General features: G+C 39.0%; 1 protein-coding gene across 2 annotated transcripts in view; it reads right to left on the bottom strand.

Annotated features, from left to right (window-relative positions):
• The window catches only part of LOC128688206 (pre-mRNA-splicing factor 38B), a 395211-nt gene that overhangs the window by 304159 nt on the left and 72057 nt on the right, over positions 1-18995 (bottom strand). For both annotated transcript variants that reach the window (XM_070086545.1, XM_070086546.1), the window contains exon 2: positions 17725-17872. In XM_070086545.1, the coding sequence (XP_069942646.1) occupies positions 17725-17872 (148 nt within the window). The remainder of the gene's footprint in view (positions 1-17724; positions 17873-18995) is intronic.

Genomic DNA, 18995 nt, shown 5'->3' with positions numbered 1-18995 from the left:
CACTAATAAAGGCTTCACTTTGCAATCACCAGTAGCATTGGCACACATGAGAAGAGTAAGCCTGTCTTTCATAGGCTTATGTCCTGGGAGTGCCTTTTCCTCCTGAGTAATGTAGGTCCTGCTTGGCATTTTCTTCCAGAACAGGCCTGTTTCATCACAATTAAACACTTGTTCAGGTTTCAGTCCTTCAGTTTCTATGTACTCCTTGAATTCCTGCACATATTTTTCAGCCGCTTTGTGGTCCGAACTGGCAGCCTCACCATGCCTTATCACACTATGGATGCCACTACGCTTCTTAAATCTCTCAAACCAACCTTTGCTGGCCTTAAATTCACTCACATCATCACTAGTTGCAGGCATTTTTTTAATTAAATCCTCATGCAACTTCCTAGCCTTTTCACATATGATCGCTTGAGAGACGCTATCTCCTGCTAGCTGTTTTTCATTTATCCACACCAATAAGAGTCTCTCAACATCTTCCATCACTTGCGATCTTTGTTTCGAAAACACAGTTAAACCTTTGGCAAGAACAGCTTCCTTGATTGTCTTTTTGGTGCCCACAATAGTAGCGATGGTTGATTGGGGTTTCTTGTACAACTTGACTAGGTCGGCGATACGCACTCCACTTTCATACTTATCAATGATCTCTTTCTTCATTTCAATGGGAATTCTTACCCTTATTGGTGTACGGTTGGCACTAGAAGCTTTCTTGGGGCCCATGGTCACTTATTTTCCAGAAACAGCACCGAAAACACTGTAATAATACGAAATATTCCGAGTGTATGCTTGGATGTTACCGCGGAGGCTGGCTGGTAAACAATGGCACGAGCGGCACATGTGAGGCTGGCTGAGGGCGCACACTGGACGCGTCTCGGACGAAAATCGGTGAGCGGGTTTTTAATCGGTATGCGCGGCAAAAATTTTGCGGTACTATGCTCCACAGTCAGCCCTCCTGGCCCTATATCACTCTCTTATTTACCCCTATCTCACCTATGGAATTTGTGCATGGGGCTCAACAACAAGTAACCATCTCAGACCACTAATTACCCAACAAAAGGCTGCAGTTAGAATGATAACAAATTCTCACTACAGGCAGCACACTCCACCAATATTCAATACACTCAACCTACTCACCATACAAAACATCCATACTTATTACTGCACCTATTACATACATAGAACACTCAACTCTGATATTAACCCTCCCCTCAAACATCTCCTTGCCAACCTCAACAGAACACATGACCATAACACAAGGCACAGATCACTCTTTGATATTCCTCGTGTCCATCTCACGCTATGCAAAAACTCAATGCACATAAAAGGCCCTAAAATCTGGAATTCATTACCTGTAAATATAAAAGAAACACTACCTGTTTATAAATTCAAGTCTCTTCTCAAAGATCACTTACTCACCCAAAACCAAATAAATACTGAATAACTGAACCTTATAAATTGTATATCTTAAATGTTTCTCACAATTATATCACATAAATGTTAAACCTAAAACCCAATCTAACTTTATTATTTTTTAAATACACTACCTAACAGAATACTCCATTCTACTGAATTTACAACAATGCATGCAACCATATGACCTGTCTTTGTAATACTCATTTGTGCTTTATAGTAATCTGTTTACATTAATGTTTTTCACTGATTTCATCATTGCTTAGTTAATCTTAAGTTAATTTTAAGCCAGCCCGTAATGCTATGCATAGTATAAGTGGCTTTGGCATGCTGCTCTTATCTGTATTTTTTTTGTACCTCTGTATGTGTGCTCAAATTATAAATAAATAAATAAATAAAAGTAAGCGGTATGCGAAATAATCGCTATGTGATGCCATCGTTATGCGGGGGTCCACTGTACAGTGGTCCCTCGTTTTTTATAATTAACCCATTCCAGAGAGAGTGACTATTATCGAAACTGACGATTTGCGAATCCATTTTCCCCATAAGCAATAATGTAAATCCAATAATTCGTTCCAGACACCCAGAAATATCAACATTTTCTTTTTTTTAACCTAAAAGATATATTTACATGCACAAAAGAATGAACATTCAACATGACAGTTACCTTTATTGAAGGCTGTTATTGATGAATGGAAGACAGGGAGGAGGAGAGAGGGAAGAGAGGTTATTGTTTGGAAGGGGAATCCCCCTCCATAAGGACACTAGGTCACTTCAGGGGTCACTTCCCTAGCTTAAATATAGATTTACATGCAGAAAAGAATGCCAAATAAAAGTAAAGCACTAATAAAATGTATAAATGAACATTTAACATCACACTTACCTTTTATTGAAGACTTTTATTGGTGTATGGCAGACAGGGCAGAGAGAGGGGAGGCGAATTAAGGTTGGAGAATATGACACTAATGTTAACTCTACGGCTTATTTATCTATCAAAATTCAACTTATATGACATAATAAACAATATTAATAACATAGAAACATGGAATATACTCTAGAATGAATAAAATAAGTCATTATGTATGTATATTGTTGGGTTTATCTGGGCCACTGACAGCATAAGCCGTATCGAGCCCGGTTTCTCGATGGTACGAGGAAGATTTGTTGGCCAAGGCTGGGCAATGAAAGAAAAAGGAACAAAAATTCCTTTGTAAATAGAGACAGAAACTTGAAGTTTCCAATTAGATTCAGTGGACCCCCTTGCCAAGCCTCAGCAGAGAGGGACGCCCACACTCCCACCTGAGTTCAGTAACCGGCTTCCCACCAAAGACTGTTAAAGAATTTTCCGCACAGCGGTAAAAATGGAGCTGGCTAAAGTAAGCCATTGTACAGGTGCCCCTCCTGTGGAGTGCCCAGCGGGCAAAATAGATGAGGACAAGTGTCCCAGAGAGAACGGTGGAAAATTGTCATTGATACACAGGCGAAAGAGAGACGTCCACACTCGACGAAGGCTGACGCTGAAGTCAGTCATTATGTATGTCACGAGAGGTGTTGTGCTGTGTTGTTGTTGGGTGTATAAGGGCCACTGAGAGTAAGCCGTCCAAAATGGTGGTGAAGCAGCAGCTGAGGCGGCGGTGTTTTCCCTAGTCCTATATAACTCTAACAACATTGGAGGAGTTGGTAGAATCACTGAATCACTGAAGAAGGCACCCTCTACCACCATCACAACCACCACCACCATCACAACCACTACCACCATCACTACCACCTTCTACCATTATGACAACTGCTACCACCATCACTACCACCTTCTACCACCATCACTACCACTGTCTACCACTATCACAACCACTACCACCCTCTACCATTATCACAACTGCTAGCACCCTCTACCACCATCACTACCACCCGATATGCTGACAAAAAAGAGATCGTAAACCCTTGAAGAAGTGGAAAGGTTATTGTTGGTGTGGATTACCCAAAAACAGTAGCAGGAGACACTAGTATTATACGGTTGATAATACAGGTCCTCCATCACAAATCCGGCATCATTGGGACCTGCAGTGCGCCGGATTACTGAGTTTGCCGAATTACAGAGTGGTTAGGTTAGAATACACTTAATAAAATTAACCAACTTGATTTACACAGTTCATTGAACATTGGCAAAAATCGAACATTTCCGCTACTTTGAGCTCAATTTCAAGGTATTTTTCGTTATGAAAGTAATCAAAATCATGTCTACTTCTGTAATATATCTTCCATTCTATCAAATGAGTCCAAAAAATGAGAATACAACCATAAAAACCATATGAAAATACACTGCAAAGAGGCGGCTAATGGCTGAGAAGTGAACTCCCTTATTTATCGTCCGTCTTTTTTATTTTTGTTGTACGTTAAGAAGCATCTTTCCATCATACATTGCCCAAGTTTCAATGAGATAGCCCAACAAACAACCGAGAAAAAAAAAAAAATTTACCAAAAATCATATATGGCAAGCCCAAGCCAGGTACTGGAAATAATTCACTTTGTCTGACTTTTCTGGGTTATCCTAGGTTCTCTCTACATACACTGCTATGTATGATAATCTATGTAACTGTATTTGTGTATACCTGAATAAACTTATTTACTTCTAGTCTGTCAACTGAGTACAAGAAACTGCCCATTCACTTATTTCAACTACCCAATAAAGTGGTCAGAAATTGGCAATTTGGCAGATTTAACACAAATTTCAACAGATGCCAATTTCAAAATAGGGTCCAGAATAAACAATGCAGACATTCCTGGCACTAAAATAACATTTTCTCTGTTCATTAGTCACGGCTACAGGCCCCTCTTATATTACTCTTGCTTACCATTTGGAATTTTTAATCACAAAAAATATACAGTGGACCCCCGGTATTCGATATTAATCCGTTCCTGAGAGCTCATCGAATACCGATAATATCGAAAACCGAATCAATTTTCCTCATAAGAAATAATGGAAATCAAATTAATCCATGCAAGACACCCAATAGTATGAAAAAACAAATTTTACTACATGAAATATTAAGTTTAATGCAATAGAATAATTACAATAACAATAAAATAATTGACACTTAACTTTAATGAAGATCTGGTGATGATTGATGGGATGGGAGGAGGGAAGAGGTGTTAGTGTTTAGAAGGGGAATCCCCTTCCATTAGGACTTGAGGTAGCAAGTCCTTTTCCGGGGTTACTTCCCTTCTTCTTTTAATGCCACTAGGACCAGCTTGAGAGTCACTGGACCTCTGTTGCACAACAAATCTATCCATAGAGCTCTGTACCTCCCGTTCCTTTACAATTTGTCTAAAATGGGCCACAACATTGTCATTGTAATAATCACCAGCACGGCTTGCAATAGCTGTGCTAGGGTGATTTTCATCCATAAAGGTTTGCACTTCAACCCACTGTGCACACATTTCCTTAATTTTTGAAGTAGGCACAATGGATTCCACAACTGGCATAGGCTTTTCAGGGTTAGCCCAAAACCCTTCAAAATCTTTCTTAATTTCCATACTAATTCTCACCCTTTTTACCACAGGGTTGGCACTAGAAGCTTTCTTGGGGCCCATGGTGACTTATTTTGCAGAAACAAGCACCAAACACAGTGATAATATGGATAATATGGAATGTACCGAATGTATCCTTAGATGCGCGCACACTGGCTGGCTTGTAAACACTGGCACACATGGGGCAGTTCAGGCCACACGTGGACAGGTCTCGTACGAATCGTATCGAATACCGGGTTTTCAATCGAATACCGAGGAAAATTTTTTGCAATATAATGCATCGAATACCGGATTTATCGAATACCAATGCCATCGAATACCGGGGGTCCACTGTATAGATGATTTACTGCTATGCAGACTACTGCATTATTGTAATAATTGTATAAATAATGTCAAGCCATTCTTGACTGCATATTGGAATTTGGACTGGCAGGCAGACAGGTATTGGACGGTGACGTCATTTGTTTACTCTTGAGCTTCGCTAAAGAATAGAACATTTTCGCTACTGTGAGAGCAATTTCAAGATACTTTTCATCATGAAAGCAATCAAAATCATATCTATTTCTGTATTATATCTTTCATTCTGTCAAATGAGACCGAAAAAATGAGAATATAACTATAACAACCATACAAAAATATACCGCTAAGCGGCCGCTAATGGCTGAGAAGTGAACTCCGCTATTTATGGTCTAATTTCTTTCATTTTTGGTGTACGTGAAGAAGTATCTTTCCATCATACATTGCCCAAGTTTGAACAAGATAACCCAACAAACAACTGAGAAAATAATATAATAATAATAATAATAATAATAATAATAATAATAATAATAATAATAATAATAATAATAATAATAATAGTATCTTTATTTACTACACGTACATGTACGAGGTATACTGGCCTAGCTGACATCAGTGACATACTACTGTATAGAAAGGCACTTGTTATGCCGAGTATTTCAAGAAAATTAGGTCAGTGTCCCAGGATAACACCCACACTAGTCGACTAACACCCAGGTACCCATTTACTGATGGGTAAACATAGACAACAGGTGTAAAGAAACATGCCTAATGTTTCTACATTGGCTGGGAATCGAATATTTACCAATAATCATATATAGCTAACCCAAACCAAGTACTAAAAATAAGCCACGTTGACTTTTTTGGGGTTATCCTAGGTTCTCTACACATATGCTGCTATGTGTGATAATCTATAGAGAGAAAATAACTTTTTTGTTTCATGTTTATGGTGGAGTACAAGTGTATATCATAGTTAGCCCTGTGCTATACTCTGTTTTCTCTAATATAAGCCACCAAGACAAGGATAGGAGAATGGTATTTGTTTACCATATCCTCTTCGTAACTCTGTCGAACTGCTTGGTATTATGCCAAATATTATTCATTTTGGAGTATTTAACATGTTTTATGTTATTTATGTTGTTTATTATGTCATATTAGATCAATTGTGATAGGCAAATAAGCTGTAGTGTTGATATTAGCGTAATAATAAAGCATATTCTCCTGCTTCACGAGACTGAGTTCATGGCAACCGACAGTGGCTTCAAAGCCACCTTATCTTTAATGGATAATGTACTGTGTAGGTGCTTTACATAATGAGAAGCATTTCTTTTATTCATTGGAACCATGGCTAGGGCTAAAAGTAAGCAGGTTAAAACAATAAATGGAGAAAAAGAAATTGAAATGAACCATACCCCCGGCCGGGATTGAACCCGCGGTCATAGAGTCTCAAAACTCCAGCACCACCAAATAGTAGCAGCAGGTTGGTGTAGCGACCCTGGAAATTTGAAATTATGCTAGCCAAAATTAGTGCCGAATAACTGAAGGAACCGAATAACTGATTGCCGGATTTGTGATGACGGACCTGTATGTGAAAAGGCAAGGCAGTTGCATGACGATCTCGTAAAGAAAATGCCTGCAATGAGTGGTGATGATTGTGATTTTAAGGCCAACAAAGGTTGGTTTGAGGGATTTAAGAAGTGTAGTGGCATACACAGTGTGGTAAGGCATGGTGAGGCTGCCAGTTCTGACAAAAAAGCAGCTGAAAAGTTTGTACAGGAGTTTAAGGAGTATGTAGACACTGAAGAATTGCAACCCCAACAAGTGTTCAATTGTGACAAAACAGGCCTCTTTTGGAAGAAAATGCCAAAGAGGACCTACATCACGCAGGAGGAAATGGCACTCCCAGGAAACAAGCCTATGAAACACAGGCTAACTCTCATGTTTTGTAGTAATGCTAGCAGGGATTGCAAAGTGAAGCCTTTACTGGTGTATCACTCTGAAATCCCAGAGTGTTCAAGAAAAATAGTGTTGTCAAGAGTAAGTTGTATGTGATGCGGAAGGCAAACAGTAAGGCATGGGTCACAAGGGAAATTTTCCTTGATTAGTTTAATGAAGTTTGGCCCCAGTGTGAAGAAATACCTCCTGGAAAATAAATTGCCACTCCAGTGCTTCCTGGTAATGGACAATGCTCATGCTTATCCTCCAGACTTGGAAGAGCAAATGGTGGAGGAGTTTAGTTTCATCACCGTGAAGTTCTTGCCTCCTAATACAACTCCTCTCCTCCAGCCCATGGGCCAGCAAGTCATTTCAAAGCAGTGTTTCAAAACTGCTTTGAAGTGACCTCAGAGAGTTGAATTGACCCTAAGAGAGTTCTGGAGAGATCACTTCAGTATCCTCACTTGCAAGGCTTGGGAGGGAGTGACTTGCAAAACTTTGAATTCTGCTTGGAGAAAATTGTGGCCACAATGTGTACAAGAAAGGGATTTTGAAGATTTTGGGGCTGACCCTAAGGAGCCTATGCCAGTTGTGGAAAGTATTGCGGCATGGGGGAATTCCATGGGGTTGGATGCGAGTTTCGAGGATGTGGAAGAGTTGGTGGAGGACCATGATGAAGAGCTAACCACTACAGAGCTGCAAGACCTTCATCTGCAACAGCAACAGACCACAGCTCAGGAAATTGCTTCAGAGGAAGAGGAGAAGAGATGAAGGAAAGTGTCCTCTTCAGAGATTAAGGACATTTGTGCAAAGTGGACTGAAGTGCAAACATTTATGGATGAACTTCACCCTGATAAAGCTGTTGCAGGCCGTGTTGGCAACATGTCCAATGACAGTGTTGTGTCCCACTTCAGACAAATCTTAAAGAAATGCCAGAAACAGAGCTCTCTGGACAGATATTTTGTGCAACAGGGGTCCAGTGACTCTCAAGTTGTTCCCAGCGGCAGTAAAAAACAAAGTAAGTAACTCCAGATAAGGACTTGGTACCTGAAGTCTTTATGGAAAGGGATTCCCCTTCCAAACAATAGTGCACCTTCATCCTCTCCCCTCCTCCTGTCTTCCATCCACCCAGAAGTCTTTAGTAAAGGTAAGTGTAAAGTTATTATTATTTTATGTATGTATTTACTGTACTTGATTTCTCATTGTTTTCTGTATGTAAATATTTAATTTGAAAACAAATATTTTTTTTATTATTTTTGGGTGTCTGGAACAGATTAATTTTATTTCCATTATTTCTTGTGGGGAAAATGATTTCGCCATTCAGCAATTTCGTCATTCGGCAGACTCTCTGGAACGGATAAATCATGAAACTCGGGGTTCCACTGTACAGTGGACCCCCGCATAACGATTACCTCTGAATGCGACCAATTATGTAAGTGTATTTATGTAAGTGCGTTTGTACGTGTATGTTTGGGGGTCTGAAATGGACTAATCTAATTCACAATATTTCTTATGGGAACAAATTCGGTCAGTACTGGCACCCGAACATACTTCTGGAGTGAAAAAATATCGTTAACCGGGGGTCCACTGTATAATGCTTCAAAGCTTATCAGGATTTTCCTTGCTTGATGAGGCATCTGTAGTGGCAGCAGCACACTACACTGTACAGTGGACCCCCGGTTTATGATATTATTTCATTCCAGAAGTATGTTCAGGTGCCATTACTGAACGAATTTGTTCCCATAAGGAATATTGTGAATTAGATGAGTCCATTTCAGACCCCCAAACATACACGTACAAACGCACTTACATAAATACACTTACATAATTGGTCGCATTGGGAGCTGATCGTAAACTGGGGGTCCACTGTATTTTCGTAATCATACAACTCTAAGTCCTCATCACTATCTCCAGTACTAGAATCAGCCTGGGTAAATAGCAAATGGCCAACAGTCTGTGGCATGAGGGGATACCAAAGGCAAGACAGGTTAATATGGTACCTTGAAGCAGAGGATCTTTTGTCAGTGCACACACTAATGATGCAGGCCTGTTTTATTCCTAGTAGGCCTAACATTCCTGATCATGACCATCCAGAGGGAACTAGAATTTAAATATCGATCTGTGTGTGTGACAGTATATGCACACCTGTTGATAAATATGTGTGGCAGTTTAACGATTAACCCTTTCAGGGTTTCGGCCGTACTAGTACGGCTTACGTGCCAGGGTTTTTGACGTACTAGTATGCCTAAATTCTAGCGCCCTCAAATTTAGTGAGAGAAAGCTGGTAGGCCTACATATGAAGGAATGGGTCTATGTGGTCAGTGTGCACAGTATAAAAAAAATCCTGCAGCACACAGTGCGTAATGAGAAAAAAAAAACTTTGACCGTGTTTTTGGACTAAAACAGCGACTTTGCACTGTATTTTCATATGGCATTTATTGTTGTACTCTAGTTTTCTTGGTCTCATTCTATAGAATGGAAGAAACATTACAGAAACTGAGATGATTTTGACTGATTTTACAATGAAAAGTACCTTGAAATTGAGCTCAAAGTAGCAGAAATGTTTGATTTTTACCAAAGTTCAAAAGTAAACAAATCATGCTAAGCGTCCAATACACATCAACTGGCGAGTCTAATAGTATTTTTTCACAAGTGTGCCGATATTATTTACACCATTTTTTACACTAATGCAGTAGTCTGCATAACAGTAAATCTTCTATTTTTTTTTGAGAATAAAAATTCAAAGTGGAAAGCAAAATAATGTAAGAGGGGCATTAGGACATGACTAATGAACAGAGGAAATGTCATTTTAGTGCCAGGAATGTCTTTGTTTATTCTGGACCCTATTTGGAAATTGGCATCTTTTGAAATTTGTGTGAAATTGGCAAAATTGCTAAATTCTGACCACTGTATTGGATAGTTGAAATCGGTAAATGGGTGGTTTCTTGCACTCATTCGATAGAAAAAATGGAGTTCTAGCGAAATAGTTACGATTTTTGTCGACTAGTACAGTGGAATTGGCCGAAAATAGGGCTCAAAGTGGGCAAAATCGCCGATGCGTAAACATTGTCGAAACCACTAACTTCGCGAGAGCATAATTCCATAAGTTTTCCATCAAATTTCATACTTTTGGTGTTATTATGATCAGGACAAGATTCTCTATCATTTCATAAGAAAAAATAATTTTTTCTTTTGAAATTTGGGCGACCCTGAGAACAAGTCTCTGAGAGGGCCTGTTGACCCTGAAAGGGTTAAAGGATCACATCACACATTCTTAACTAGAATATTTTTATTCAACAAATACTCCCTCTCTTTCAAATACAGTAGACCCTCCATTTATGCCGATCTCCGTTACCGCTGATTTTGGTTTAGGGCCACGTTTTTCGTCAATTTTTTTGGCTCTGTCCAGTGCCGAGCACACAGACAAAGCTGCCTCCCACACTATTCTCAGCCAGTGTAGTGCTGTTTCTCGGTGAGTGAACATATCCTGCCAGGTCATACAAAACATTGTTTTTGCCACTTCTTTCCTGTGTGTGACTGCTGAACAAGTGACCATGGCTCCAAAGAAAGCTCCTAGTGCCAGTGCTTTGGTAAAAAAGGTGAGGAACACAGTAGCATTGAAAAAAAGAAATCCTAAGAAAATATGATAACGGCATTCGCATTGCCAAACTCGGCAGGATGTACAAGAAGTCGCCATTAATAATCAGCTCCACTGTGGCAAAGAGAAATCATGGAAGCTGATGCTGTGAAAGGGGTGAATGCAATAACCAAACAGAGATCCCAAACAATTCAAGAAGTGGAGAAATTGTTGTTGGTGTGGATCAGAGAGAAAGAGTTAGCAAGAGATAGTGTTGTGCAGTCAATTATTTGTGAAAAGATAAGACAGTTACATGACAACCTCTTAATGAAACTGCCTGAAACAAGTGCTGAGGTAGGTGAATTTAAGGCCAGCAAAGGCTGGTTTGAAAAATTCAAGAAGCGAAGAGGCACACACAGTGTTGTAAGACATGGCGAGGGTGCCAATTCAGACAAACAAGCAGCTGAACAAGTGTTCAATTGTGATGAAACAGGCCTCTTTTGGAAGAAAATGCCAAAGAGGACCTACATTGCTCAGGAGGAAAAGGCACCCCCCGGACACAAGCCTATGAAAGACAGACTAACTCTGTTGTTGTGTGGTAATGCTAGTGGGGATTTCAAAGTGAAGCCTTCACTGGTGTATCACTCTGAAAATCCCAGTGTGTTCAAGAAAAACATTGTTGTCAAGAGTAAATTGTGTGTGATGTGGAAGGAATGGGCCACTAGGGAAATTTTCCTGGAATGGTTCAATGAAGTGTTTGGCCTGAGTGTGAAGAAATACCTCATGGATAATAAAATGCCACTCCAGTGTCTCCTGTTAATGGACAATGTTCCTGCTCATCCTCCAGACTTGGAAGACCAACTGTCTAAGGAATTCAGCTTTGTAACAGTGAAGTCCTTGCCTTCTAACACCACTCCTCTCCTCCAGCCCATGGACCAGCAGATCACCGCAAACTTCAAAAAACTGTACACCAAAGCAATGTTTAACCCTTTGACTGTTTTGGTCGTATATATACATCTTACGAGCCAGTGTTTCAGACGTATATATACTCAATAATTCTAGCCGGGATTGATGGGATAAAGATAGAAATGTTAAAAGCAGGTGGGGATATAGTTTTGGAGTGGTTGGTGCAATTATTTAATAAATGCATGGAAGAGGGTAAGGTACCTAGGGATTGGCAGAGAGCATGCATAGTTCCTTTGTATAAAGGCAAAGGGGACAAAAGAGAGTGCAAAAAATTATAGGGGGATAAGAGTGTTGACTATACCTGGTAAAGTGTATGGTAGAGTTATTATTGAAAGAATTAAGAGTAAGACGGAGAATAGGATAGCAGATGAACAAGGAGGATTTAGGAAAGGTAGGGGGTGTGTGGACCAGGTGTTTACAGTGAAACATATAAGTGAACAGTATTTAGATAAGGCTAAAGAGGTCTTTGTGGCTTTTATGGATTTGGAAAAGGCATATGACAGGGTGGATAGGGGGGCAACGTGGCAGATGTTATAGGTGTATGGTGTAGGAGGTAGGTTACTGAAAGCAGTGAAGAGTTTTTACGAGGATAGTGAGGCTCAAGTTAGAGTATGTAGGAAAGAGGGAAATTATTTCCCAGTAAAAGTAGGCCTTAGACAAGGATGTGTGATGTCACCGTGGTTGTTTAATATATTTATAGATGGGGTTGTAAGAGAAGTAAATGCGAGGGTCTTGGCAAGAGGCGTGGAGTTAAAAGATAAAGAATCAAACATAAAGTGGGAGTTGCCACAGTTGCTCTTTGCTGATGACACTGTGCTCTTGGGAGATTCTGAAGAGAAGTTGCAGAGATTGGTGGATGAATTTGGTAGGGTGTGCAAAAGAAGAAAATTAAAAGTGAATACAGGAAAGAGTAAGGTTATGAGGATAACAAAAAGATTAGGTGATGAAAGATTGGATATCAGATTGGAGGGAGAGAGTATGGAGGAGGTGAATGTATTCAGATATTTGGGAGTGGACGTGTCAGTGGATGGGTCTATGAAAGATGAGGTGAATCATAGAATTGATGAGGGGAAAAGGGTGAGTGGTGCACTTAGGAGTCTGTGGAGACAAAGAACTTTGTCCTTGGAGGCAAAGAGGGGAATGTATGAAAGTATAGTTTTACCAACGCTCTTATATGGGTGTGAAGCATGGGTGATGAATGTTGCAGCGAGGAGGAGGCTGGAGGCAGTGGAGATGTCATGTCTGAGGGCAATGTGTGGTGTGAATATAATGCAGAGAATTCGTAGTTTGGAAGTTAGGAGGAGGTGCGGGATTACCAAAACTGTTGTCCAGAGGGCTGAGGAAGGGTTGTTGAGGTGGTTCGGACATGTAGAGAGAATGGAGCGAAACAGAATGACTTCAAGAGTGTATCAGTCTGTAGTGGAAGGAAGGCGGGGTAGGGGTCAGCCTAGGAAAGGTTGGAGGGAGGGGGTAAAGGAGGTTTTGTGTGCGAGGGGCTTGGACTTCCAGCAGGCATGCGTGAGCGTGTTTGATAGGAGTGAATGGAGACAAATGGTTTTTAATACTTGACATGCTGTTGGGGTGTGAGCAAAGTAACATTTATGAAGGGGTTCAGGGAAACCGGCAGGCCGGACTTGAGTCCTGGAGATGGGAAGTACAGTGCCTGCACTCTGAAGGAGGGGTGTTAATGTTGCAGCTTAAAAACTGTAGTGTAAAGCACCCTTCTGGCAAGACAGTGATGGAGTGAATGATGGTGAAAGTTTTTCTTTTTCGGGCCACCCTGCCTTGGTGGGAATCGGCCAGTGTGATAATAAAAAAAATAAAAAAAAATAATAATGATAGCGGCTTCAAATCAAGCAGAAGAAAGCTGGTAGGCCCACATGTGAGAGAATGGGTGTGTGTGGTCAGTGTGCAGCACATAAAAAAAAATCCTGCAGCACACAGTGCGTAATGAGAAAAAAAAACTGATCGGTTTTTTGGATTAAAACACCGACTTTGAGGTGTATTTTCGTATAGTATTTATCGATGTATTTGCATTTTCATGGTCTTAGGTGATAAAATGGAAAACATATTACAGAAATAGAGATGATTTTCATTACTTTGAAGATGAAAACATCCTTGAAACTGAGCTCAAAGTAGCGGAAATGTTCGATTTTTACCAATGTTCAGGAGTAAACAAATCACACCACACGTCCAATACACGTCAACTGGGGAATCTAATTTTCTTAACTAGTGCACTGATATTATTTATACCATTTTTACAATAATGCAGTAGTCTGCATAACAGTAAATTTTGTATTTTTTTGTATGAATAAAAAATCAAAATAGAAAGCAATAATAATATAAGAGGGGCCTAGAGATGTGATTAATGAACAGAGGATATGTTATTTTAGTGTCAAGAATGTCTACCTTGTTTATTCTGGACCCTATTTTGAAATTGGCATCTTTTATAGTTTGTGTGAAATTGGCCAAATTGCCAATTTCTGACCACAATATTGGGTAGTCCAAATTGGTAAATGGGAGGTTTCTTGTACTCAGCTGATAGATAAAATGGAGTTCTAAAGAAATAGCTATGAGTTTGGTCAACTGGAACAATGGAATTGGCTGAAAATAGGGCTCAAAGTCGGCGAAATCGCCAATACGCATATGTCGCCAAGACCGTTAACTTTGCGGGAGCGTAATTCCATGAGTTTTCGACCAAATTTCGAACTTTTGGTGTCATTACCATCGGGAAAAGATTCTCTATCATTTCATAAGAAAAAATAATTTTTTTTTTTTTCAAAAATTTAGCGACATAGAATGTCAGTTTCAGAAAGGGGCCTGAACATACATAGAACATACATACATAGAACACTTAACTCTGATATTAACCCTCCCCTCAAACATCTCCTTGCCAACCTCAACAGAACACATGACCATAACACAAGGCACAGATCACTCTTTGATGTTCCTCGTGTTCATCTCACACTATGCAAAAACTCAATGCACATAAAAGGCCCTAAAATCTGGAATTCATTACCTGTAAATATAAAAGAAACACTACCTGTTTATAAATTCAAGTCTCTTCTCAAAGATCACTTACTCACCCAAAACCAAATAAATACTGAATAACTGAACCTTATAAATTGTATATCTTAAATGTTTCTCACAATTATATCACATAAATGTTAAACCTAAAACCCAATCTAACTTTATTATTTTTTAAATACACTACCTAACAGAATCCTTCATATGACCTGTCTTTGTAATACTCACTTGTGCTTTATAGTAATCTGTTTACATTAATGTTTTATCACTGACTTCATCATTGCTTAGTTAATCTTAAGTTAATTTTAAGCCAGCCCATAATGCTATGCATAGTATAAGTGGCTTTGGCATACTGCTCTTATCTGTATTTTTTTGTACCTCTGTATGTGTGCACAAATTTATAATAAATAAATAAATAAATAAATAAAAAAAGGGTTAAAAGGTGCTTTGACATAACCTCGGACTCTGAACTGACCCTAAGAGAGTTCTGGAAGAATCACTTCGGTATCTTCCACTGCATAGGCTTTATAGATAAAGCTTGGCAGGGAGTGACTTCCAGGACGATGAACTCTGCTTGGAGAAAATTGTGGCCAGATTGTGTCCAAAAGAAGGATTTTGAAGGGTTTGAGGATGACCCTGTCGACCCTACACCTGTTGTGCAATCCACTGTAGCAGGGAATTCCATGGGGTTGGATGTGAGTGGCCAGGATGTGGAACAGTTGGTGGAGGACCACAATGAAGAGCTAACCACTGATGAGCTGCAAGAACTTCGTCTGCAACAGCAATAGACCACAGCTCAGGAAATTGCTTCAGAGGAGGAGGAGGAGGAGAGATAGAAGAAGGTGCCTTCTTCAAAGAGTAAGGAGATTTGTGCAATGTGATCTAAATTGCATTCATTTGTGGAGGAACATCACCCTGAGAAAGCTGTTGCAATCCGTGTTGGTGACTTTTTCAATGACAATGCCATGTCCCATTTAAGGCAAATTTTGAAGAGATGCCAGAAACAGACCTATCTGGACAGATATTTTGTGCAACAGGGGTCTAGTGACTGTCAAGCTGGTATTAGTGGTATTAAAAAACAAAGGAAGTGGCTCCAGATAAAGACTTGGTACCTCGAGTCCTTATGGAGCAGGATTTCCCTTCCAAACAATAACCTATCTTCCCTCTCCCCTCCTCTCTCTCCTCCTTCCAGTAACAACAGTCTTCAATAAAGGTAAGTGTCATGTTTAATGTTTATTCTTTTGTGCATGTAACTATCTTTAAGGTAAAGAAACAATTTTTTGTTGATACTTCTGGGTGTTTGGAACAGATTAATTCCATTTACATTATTTCTTATGGGGAAAAATGGTTTTGGTTTTGGCCGATTTCAGTTTTGGTCGATGGCTCTGGAACGGATTAAACACAAAAACCGAGGGTCCACTGTACAACATAACCCTGCCTAACTCTCCTCATAACTAATCGGAACTTTTAACCACTTGCTATCTTTACCACACATTTACATCACTTTACATAAGTCCTCTATCCACCCTGTTGTATATTTTTCCTAACATCACCAATGCAATATTTTTTCATCTAAATACTGCTCATTACACTGCTTTAATGCAGAGATGATCCACACATTTCTTTACCTTTCTAAAATCTACATGCTGCTTCTGCAATCCTACTTTGTTTCCAATCACTATATGGAAACTGACATTGAACTTTGTTTTCAGACATATAACCATTTATAAACTTATAGGTAAATACTATACAGCCACATCTCTCAAGAATCAACAACAAAATATCAGGTAAGCAATCAAGAAATTAAATGTACAAATAAATTTTATTTTGTGTATAAAGTGACATTAAAATCCATTGTAAAATTCTACCAGCCAGAATACACCTGCAGTAACATTGTGTGAGTTGCACTCATTATGTAAGAGTTCAACTGCCAGAAATTCTATCATTCAGGTAAGCCAACTATTATAAATGGTATAAATAATATCAGTGCACTAGTGAAAGAATATTAGACTCCCCAGTTGACGTGTATTGGATGTGTGGTGTGATTTGTTTACTCTTGAACATTGGTAAAAATCAAACATTTCCCCTACTTTGAGTCCCATTTCAATGTCCTTTTCATAGTAAAACCAATCAAAATCACCATCATTTCTATACTATTATGTTTTCCATTCTATCAAATGTGACTACAAAAACGAGAATGTAACCATAAAAACTATACTAAAATACACCTCAAAGTCGGCGTTTTAATCCAAAAACACGGTCGGAGTTTTCATTTTCTCATTACGCACTGGTGCTGCAGGATTTTTTTTATACTGCGCACACTGACCACACAGACCCATTCTTTCACATGAGGACCTACCTGCCTTCTCCTACTTGACCTGAAGCAGCTAGAATTTTGGCATATTAATACATCAAAAACACTGGCTCATAAGACGTATATACAGTGGACCCCCGGATAACGATCAGCTCCCAACTCGACCAATTATGTAAGTTTATTTTTGTAAGTGCTTTTGTAGGTGTATTTTTAGGGGTCTGAAATGGACTAATCTAATTCACAATATTTCTTATGGGAACAAATTCGGTCTATAACGGCACCCAAACAGACTTCTGGACTGAAATAATATCGTTATGCGGGGGTCCACTGTATATACAAGACAAAAACAGTCAAATGGTTAATATAAAATACAGTACACTACTGTATAAACAGTTAAGCCATACATTGAAACATATACTCTAGTAACTCTGTTAATCACTATCGGCTGGGTAAAATGAATTATGCATTAAAACATTACCATGTTAAAACCTATTAACCATAATATTCTATTCTTTAAAGTCCCCCCTTCGTGTACAAAACATTGTGGTCAATATGTTCTGCTATAGTACTGCATCTAACAAATATTTAGATCAAACTGAAATATTTGATCTTAGATGAGAAAAATGAGCAATACAATGTAGAATAGTTCTGGATGTTGTTCTTAACCCACCTTTGAAATACTGTGATGACTGGATATTAGTCAAAATAAGAGGGTTGAGATTCATTGTCTTTTCATTACCCCATATAGGAAGTCCATTTGCTTTCTTAGGGACACCTTGTGTCTTCTCTCCATCCTCCTCATATTCATACGCTCCAGCCTGAAAAACACAAATCTCAGAAGGTCAAAACTAAAATGACAGTTTACTTCTCATTATGTATAAGATGCAACGTAACCACAGGGTGGGGGAGTTGAATGACAGCTCTAGGCCTATGTTACAGTCAACACTCTGTCAGGAGGTTGCAATAACAGAATATAATAGAAAACAGCTCAGGGGAAAGCTTCACAGACAAACCTACCTGAGTTGTTCTCCATTCCATTCCACTATTGCAAGCTCTTGAAAATGTGTTGACTTCAACATGAAAGACCTAAAGATGTCACAACTTCCCCCATGCTGTAATTGTCTGACATGTTACTGCTCAGTTGTGATTATTAGTATGTATAAATAATAGACCTTCCAGACAGTAACAAATTTATTGCAACATCAGTTTCAATAACTTTGTTACTAGTCTTTAACCCTTTCAGGGTCCGTCCCGTAGATCTTCGGCTTTATGTTCAGGGTCCAAACCGTAGATCTACGTCATGAGCTCAGCTCACTCTGTGAGTGGTACATTTGGGTCTAGATATGAGAGAATACATCTATGTGGTATGTGTGCACCACATAAAACAAATCCTGCAGCACACTGTGTATAATGAGAGAAAAAAAAAACTGAGACCATGATTCTCGATTAAAACAGCAACTTTGCAGTGTTTTTTCATATGTTTTTTATAGTTGTATTTGCGATTTCTTGGTCTCATTTGATAGAATGGAAGACATATTACAGAAATAGAGATGATTTTGATTAATTTTAGCACTGGAAATGGCTTGAAACTGAGCTCAAAGTAGCGGAAATGTTAAATTTTTGCCGATGTTCAAGAGTAAACAAACGACCTCACATGTCTAATACATGCCAGCTGGTGGGTCTAATATACATTCACAAATGTGTTGATGATATTTATACAATTATTACAATATTGCATAACAGTAAATCTTCTATTTTTTGGTGTGAATAAAAATTCAATATATGAATAAAAAATAAAAATGGAATTTATTTGTAAAGCCTCAAAATGTAACTAATGAACAGAGGAAATGTTAGTTTAGTGCCAGGAATACCTACATTGTTTATTCTGGACCCTATTTTGAAATTTGTGTTAAATTGGCCAAATTACCAATTTCCGATCAC

This window comes from Cherax quadricarinatus, chromosome 19 (assembly GCF_038502225.1).
Source record: "Cherax quadricarinatus isolate ZL_2023a chromosome 19, ASM3850222v1, whole genome shotgun sequence".
Taxonomy (NCBI): Eukaryota; Metazoa; Arthropoda; class Malacostraca; order Decapoda; family Parastacidae; genus Cherax; species Cherax quadricarinatus.
Note: the sequence above shows the minus strand (reverse complement) of the source record. Positions and strands in the feature narration are given on the sequence as shown.